The sequence below is a fragment of the Rissa tridactyla genome, chromosome 2 (genome assembly GCF_028500815.1).
Source record: "Rissa tridactyla isolate bRisTri1 chromosome 2, bRisTri1.patW.cur.20221130, whole genome shotgun sequence".
In the NCBI taxonomy this organism is placed as follows: Eukaryota; Metazoa; Chordata; class Aves; order Charadriiformes; family Laridae; genus Rissa; species Rissa tridactyla.
The window spans coordinates 40229485-40237350 of NC_071467.1; the positions used below are offsets into that span (position 1 = coordinate 40229485).

The 7866-nt window shown below is 46.5% G+C and overlaps 1 protein-coding gene across 1 annotated transcript in view; it reads right to left on the reverse strand.

Annotated features, from left to right (window-relative positions):
- Nucleotides 1–5610, reverse strand: part of NKAIN3 (sodium/potassium transporting ATPase interacting 3) — a 375633-nt gene extending 370023 nt beyond the window's left edge. Inside the window, exon 1 of the mRNA XM_054189416.1 lies at nt 5520–5610. Coding sequence (XP_054045391.1) covers nt 5520–5573 — 54 coding nt within the window. The 5' untranslated portion in view covers nt 5574–5610. The remainder of the gene's footprint in view (nt 1–5519) is intronic.
- Between the last annotated feature and the right edge of the window lie 2256 nt (nt 5611–7866).

The window sequence follows — 7866 nt, forward strand, 5'->3', positions numbered from 1 at the left end:
CTCACTTCATCTTTAAGCATAAACCTATTCTGTGTTGAAGTTGCAAGTCCTACCCAAATCCCATTTGGATCCACCAATGCCATCCTTCTGAATTTCAACGATTTCCAAAACTGCAATCTTTGTTTCCTAGTCCCAAGAATTGTGTCTTCGCAGAATGTAGCAGATCTTGAAATAGAAGCAGATCAGCAGCATGTTCCAATATTCTTAAAACAATTATTTCCAAAACTTACTGGTTTTATAGACAGGAAGGATAGCTATATAACTTCCAATTTTCAGTGAATTAATTGCCATTATTATGGTTGAACTCTTAAGTCACTTCATCGCTGTAAAAATATTCATTATATTTTCATATGACAATTGACCGTCAGTCATACAGCCGCAAGGAACTGTAGAAAAATAGCCTGCTGTGGTGAACGGAGCCTAAAACTAAGCAAGATCTGCATGGCTTCTTTAAGCAATTCACCCAGTTCAGAAGTTTCAGGATGCTCTGCAAGTTCAGAGTTCCTCAAGTTTTGAATTCCCAACTTTGGATCACTGAACTTCGTGCAGCTTCGTCAGGAGGGGATTTCACTACCAAGGCTGAATTTCTGGTGCATGGTGTGGTTAACACTAGAGTGCTGATGCACTGGGAATGTGTGTTTTTCTAACAGGTACCTCCCAAAAATTCTGTAAAATAAACCAAAACCACAAAGTGAAAACCACTTATTGCTAGCTGTCACGCATTTGTCCCTGATGAGAGACATCCTAAAAATGATACATTTCATTTGTCTCATACATTTTTCGGATTGCAAAGATTTAACTCATGTAGTTCTACTGGATTAAGTGTATTACTTCCAATCTTAAACACAATTATACATCCGTACAACAAGCGTATCAGCCTCTTAGGCCCAGCCACCAGCAACAGCTACATGGTTTTGGGGGATGTCATTTGAGTTATCGGAGCAAATCACCATTCACACGTCAGCTGCCTTAACAGAAAGGGAAACATTCTGCAACCAGCGCATTGTCCGGGGCTAAAATCCCAAGCCTCCTCCACCCCTGCTAGTACAATAGGCACCCCCTCATACTTCCTCCTCCTTTATCAGTGGACAGATGCTTCATCTCCAGATCAATGGGCCAGTGATTCTTTTGCCAACATAAAAAGATGCAGCAATTTACCGGTTCAAGGGTTTTACTTTCTCAAATTTATCAAATCCCTTGAATCCCTGAGCTGTTAACTGAATAACCATCGTCTGTCGGTTCTAACATACAAGCACAGAGAGCCAAAATCCTAAATTAGAGTTTCCAGCTTTATAAAGCACTTTAAAATAAGATGAAAATCTATGCATGGCACATATCACTTCCCCACATAACTGCTGAAATTCCACTATGTACAGCAACAAATGATGAAAAGTTATCGTTCACGCTAATGGATATAGTCTCATCTCCAAGCATAAGGATTTACATACATCAGTATAATTAATGTTAACGGCAATCACAAACATAAATCTTCTGAATATTGAGAGGAATTAGTCGGTTAAAATGACCAACGGCACTCCTCAAAAAATCACTAGTCAAAATATGAATACACAGAAGCTATGTTTCCACCGGAATCACTTCCCAGTGTGGTCTGCTGGCACTTAAATTATTTGGAAAGAAACAGGTTAAAGAGGGAACAGCTTATTTTACACTAACTATACTGGATAAAACATCCACTTCTAAATCAAGACCTATACAATGAACACAGTGCAGGAAAGTCCAAGGATAAACACATGAAATGAGATTTTCAAAGCAATGAAGGGGACTTAGCCACATGCTTTCCATTAATCTTCCCTTCACTGCTTTGAAAATTTCATTCACCATCTCCGCTATTTAGAGTTCTTTGTGTTTGTGTATCTGTATACCTCTAGGTACCAAAAACTTCCACTTACTGTAAATGTTGTAACAAAATTATCCTGCAACGGTCGTTTCTCAGAAACACATTTTCAAAGCAGCATGAAGGTTTTCACTGTGTGACACATATTAACATCAATTGGATTCACACAGCTAAATCTCTCTGCAATTCGCTGTCAATTTACCCCTTCCAGAATTTAATATTTTTAGAATTTGTTTTATTTTCCAAACATTTTCATGTTGCAGTATTTTATGGCAGGGTGGCTACACCACACAGGCACCATCTCTGGCAGCTGCTTTAATTTTCTTGTACAGACAAGGCCAACATCTGAGACTTCTAGTGGCACCAGTAAGAATTATGGCTGTAATCCAAAGGATTCATATATCCTTATGATATATTTTCCTGATGTATATGTAGCTCCTAATAGTCTTAATGACAGATTTATGCACAAAAAGATACATGTATACTTCTGAGTTCTTAGCTTGACAAATTTGGAAATGGCATATGACAATGCTTCTGTCAGGAGGAGGAAAACAGTAAAAGATCACGGGGTGGGGAAGGGGCGGGGGGGGGGCAAGCTGGGGGAAAAGCACGATATTCTTCTCCTTATGCAAAATTCCCTTGGCTTTCAGAAGCAGAATCCACCTGCAGAGGTTGAAGGAAACCACGTGGCTAACAGTTTTTCCTGACCTGGTGCTACCTAGAACCCCTTCTCAGTGATTATTTCCAGAATTCTGTACTACACATAATGACATGGATTCACATTTAAGAATGAGGTTATCATTAAACGATAGAAGACTAACTACAGACTGTCCCTGGGATTACTGAATTCAACATTAAAATGTGTTTATTATAAAACGTAAAAGCTGTCAGTCAGGAATAAACGTTTTCATGGATCAAAACATAACTGAAAACTGTTATTATTGTCATTTTTACGTCAAAATCCTCCAACTGACAAACGGCACTGAAAATTACAAACAAATCTTCTTGAAGTTAATACACTTAATGCATTATCATTGGAGGAAGGGTATTTTATAGACTGTCACACAATAACTGTTGTTCTCTTCACCTTGTAATTCTTCATCCCAGCAGCATATAAACACGCAGACTAGGCAAAAGTTAAAGAAGATAACAGTTTTAAGCTTAAGGAATAACAGTTTAAGACAACAGTTTAAGGAATCAAGAAACTGTGCTTTGAGGCCACTAAACACTGCATCTTTCTTTAGAACAAGAACCAAATCTTTGGTATGGACATGTTTGCAGAAGTTTGGCTTTTTTACTTCACATTATCTTATACCAAAGAGACCCTACATAGTACATGTATGCTACAGGTGTTGCCAACATATTATATTTTATAACATATCTCTTTTGAAGGTTATATCTAAAGGTTAATCTTAAAGTTAAGCCTGAACTGTTCCCAAGACCTTTTCCGGCACGACCAGAATATGACTAAGGTCCTTTTTTAAAATATGTGCCCATCTGCCTCTTTTTCTGAAGTTTTTCCTCAAGTCGCGTAAGTTGTCTGCACTACTGAAATGCTACGAAGTAGCACTAGAAGTGCTTTGGGTTTGGTAACATTTAATCTAAATGTCACCCACAATCAGTAATACCATGATTATTACAGTGACTACTACAGTGAAAGATACCTCTTTCACCCCTCCATAAATGGATGCACGGTAAAACAAATCTTGCTTAATGACAGTAACATCCAAGGATGCAGTTTTATTGTGCACGCTTTCCACTCCTGACCTCTGAGGTGTTAGAAAAAGACCTAAAACCACCTGTGGTAACAACTTCTACAGACATGAACTGACCCCTACCACCACTGAGACCACAAAAAGTACCTGAGCTTTAAGTTCATGTCTACTACTTCTTGGATTTAAAACACCACTTTTATTTTTAAATGAAAATAAATCAAAACGAAAACATTTTGCCATGCAAACACTTACCAGTGCCTGAAAGACATGGATACGACAGTGGAACATTATTATAAAACAGGTAAGTACAGTAGAAAAAACGTACATATTAAAGGCATTTTTGAAAGTTGTTATAGCATCTGATAGGTCTTCAATAAAAGACAAATCTTTTTCAGAAAGACTTTATAATGCATTTCTCTGCAGATTATGGTGGCTATTCACACTTTACTTCCAATTTTTATAGCCTCCAAGTAATTCTATAGAATAGTAAATACAGTTATTATAACCAGTCATAACTGGTGGAGAGATATATTTGAAGCAAACGGGTTTGTTTCCCCTCCCACATCCACTGAAGTAAATCAAGAGTGTTTCTGCTGCGGTTGAGAGGACAGAATCTGCAAAACTGATGCAAAGCAAGGGAAAAAAAAAAAAAAGGCCAGAAATGTATAAACAAAGCCTTCCTCACACTAGAAGTACAAACCGCATGTCATCTCTACTTTCCGGCAAGGTTGTGGCACTGAAGTACTTCTTATACCACACTTAGCTCCATCACGCTAAAGAACATCTGAATAAGGTTCAGACTCACACTGGAAACAATGGAGGTACACCAGTTTACACAGGCTGAGAATCTGGCACAAAGCCTTGAAAATGAACGAGGATCTTCAAATGAAGTAATTGTACATATTGCATTTAAGTGTATTATCCCTGAAACAGAAGCGATTTCAAAGTGCTGTAACAGAAAACTAGAAAGATTAGCAAAGGATTAGTGGGGAAAAAAAAACCAAACCAAGAGTAAATGAATCCCACTTTTCCCCTTTACAGACACACACCCAAGGAACAGCACGCATCTTAAGAAAGATCATGTGGCAAAATGATGACTCTGAGTCACTAGAAAAGAGAAAAATCTTTTAAAATACTCTTGGGACTGGGGACTACTGTTAAAGGAAGAGCATTATTTTATCATCCGGCTAATGAGCCGGAGGAAGGATTATTACTGTTTGGCGCTGTTTTGTCTCAACAACTCTTTTCCCTGAAACAAATATGCCAACTTCAGTAAACAAAGAGAGGAAGATGCACCGTTCCGCCGTTTCAATTGCACGCTGAGGAATATTTAACCGGAGGAAAGGAATCCCAGGAAAAGTCACAGAAGAGGGCCGGCAGACGCCGCTTTTACCAAGGTTAGGAGAAGCAGAAAAAGCAAAGCGGCGGCGAGGACGGCGGATTTGCCCCCCCACCCCTCCCCACCGCCCTGACAGGGGCGACCCGCGGCCCCCAGCATCGCCCGGCCCCAACCCGCTCCCGCCCCGCGGGCACCGGCCGAGCGGGGGCAACCGTCCTCCCCCTCCTCCTCCTCCTCGGCAGACGGGGGACGCCCCTGCCTGGCACCGGCCAGGGCGGGGGAGTCCCCCTCCCTCAGTCGTGGAGCGCGGCCGGACGGAGGGGCTGAGGGGCCGCCGCCCCCGCCGCCTGTCCCCTCCCCAGCCGCCGCCGCCACCGCGTCCTCCTCCCGCCGCACCGCAAAACTTACGGGCCGGGGGTCGGGGCGAGGAGCGGGCGGGCCGTCGGGAGCGGGGCCGGCCCGCCTGCGCTCCCTCCCGGCGCGGACAGCTCCGTGCCCCCGCGGCCGTGCCCGGGGCGGGGAGAGCTCCCATCCCATCCCATCCCATCTCATCCCATCCCATCCCGCCCCGCCAAGCCGAAGCGTGTCCCCGGGGCGGCCGGTCACTCACCAGCTGCAGCGAGCAGAGGAAGATCAGCGTGCAGCGCCCCGTGCAGCAGCCCATGGTGGCAGCCGGGGAGACGCCACTTCTCCTCTCCTTCCCACCCGCGCCGATGCGGCCCCCCCGGAGGCGAAGCGGGGGGTTCACCGCATCCGGACGGAGCGGCCGCGTGTGTCTGTGTCTGTGTGTCTGTCTGTCCGTCCCCCCGCCTTTCGCCGCTCCCCCCTCCTTTGTTGAGGGGGTTCCTCCTCGGCGGCGGGAAGGAGAGCGCGGAGGTCAGTGCGGCCGCGGGGAGAGGAGCCGGCGGCGGCGGCTGTGGGGAAGGGGCAGGGGAAGGGGGTGGGCGTGTGCGGAGCGGGGCGGGGGTGGGCAGAGGGGAGGCGGGGGGCTGGGTGGGGGGGTGCCGCGGGTGGGCGTGCGAGGGAGGGCGGGGGGCGGCGAGCGGGGGGCTGCGGTAGGTGTGAGGGGGAGAGGAGAGGCGGCGGCGGGCTCTCCTCAGGGCGCCGCGCCGGGAGTCCCCTGGGGTGGGCGGTTTGCGGGCGATTTCGGAAGCTGCGAGGGCAAAGGCGGTGCTGGAGAGGGGAACAGGGGGCTGTTGCGGGCAGCGGCGGCCGAGGCAGCCCAGCGCGGGCCGCTTGTTGCGGGAGCCCGGGGAAAGTTCAAGGGACTTGGGCGGCGGAGACGGGGCCGGCCCCGGGGCGGCCGGGGAAGCCCGGGGGCGGGCGGCGGGTCGTTGTTGGCGGCCTGCGCTGCGCCGGGGGGAGGCGGCCGGTCCCCGGCTCCTCGGGGAGTCCCTCGGGCAGAGGCCGGGTGCCCGCTCCCGGGGAGGGCGGCAGGCGGGAGGTACCTCCGGGAGCCCCTTCCCCGCCCTCTGCCCCCGCAGGCGGGCAGGGCCAGCGGGCTTCACCGCGGGCGGTGAGTGGCCTGAGCGTCCCAGGCTGGCCCTCGGGCCGCTGACAGGCGGTGCCGGGGGAGGGGGTGTCCCCGTCCACCCCCGGCAGCGCCATTGTGGCCAAGAGAGGCCGGCGGCTCCCGCCGTCCCCGCCGGGTGTGAGTTGGGAAGGGCCGCCGGGGAGAGGGGCCGGGCCCCGACAATCGTCTCTCTCTTGGCAAAGGTAAATGGACTCCCGAGAGTCGCAAAGAAGAATTCCTGCGTGCACGGAGGCGGGTGAATAACTACAGCTCTCCAGGAGCCTCGCCGTGGGCAGCTGACATAGGATCAGTGTAGAAGCTGCGGTCCCTACGTCTATATATGCACTTTGGTCATAGACACGTAATGTTTTACGGAGGAAAAATAGATACAAATATGCACACCGTCTCTTAAAAATATTTTTTACACATGGATGAAGCGTCAACTACCTTTTTGTTTTCCCCTCTCCAACGAAGTATGGATAAATCAGATTATTTTTTACAGGCATTAAGGCAAAAGTGCCAGGTTGTGCTCACCAGACAGTGCCTTCTTACAGCCTGTTACCAGCTGCTGTTCCATGATACACAGGCTTCTGCCAAATAACACTGAAGCATACAACACATACAACTTTTAATTTATGCATTAAATGGTAGTGACAATAGTCAAATAATTACAAAACTACCACAAAACAGTATTGTGTCATATTAGATTTCGAAAGATGCTTTTTTCTGCCGCTTCTCTTTTAAGTAGGAAAGCATTAAGATCATTTTATATACCAAACTGAAGGAACAAAAGAAAGGCAAGTAAGAACCAGATTCTGCTCATCCAGGATATGTATTTGACTAGGTATGAATGTGAGGAACGCAAAATATAACCCACGTATTGCACAGTATACAAAACTTCAATAAAACAGCCTGAGATTTATATTTCTGTGTATGGCTTTAAGACAGATTTCTACCTGGGGCTAAACTTTACTAAAGTTACATGTTCTGAGAACATATTTGTTTTGAAGGATGAATACTTGAAGATCTGGAAGTAAATTGGAAAGATGATAGTTTCCAAGAACCCATTGTGCCAGCCTGAACTGGTAAATTTTATGGATAATTGGTTTTCTATACAGACGGTTTAAAGCAGGTATCATCTCTCTGGACTTCACTGAAGTATTTAATATGCTCAAGATCTTTTTAGTTAAACCCAATAATAAAAAGATTAATAATAAGAATTGCAGGGCAGGTAAGAAACCAGAAAAATTAAATTACAAAAGCCAGTGCTGAAGGCATTTTACTTGTACTCACCATATTCAGCCCCTGCTTGTACATCAGTGGGATGAGGTCCATAACTCTTCCCCCTCTATTTCTCCCCAGGGGTAGTGCCCTTCTGAGAAGAAGCTAAATCTTTACCTTTCCTTCTTGTGAGAAAGCAGATACCTTCCAGTACTACGAGAGT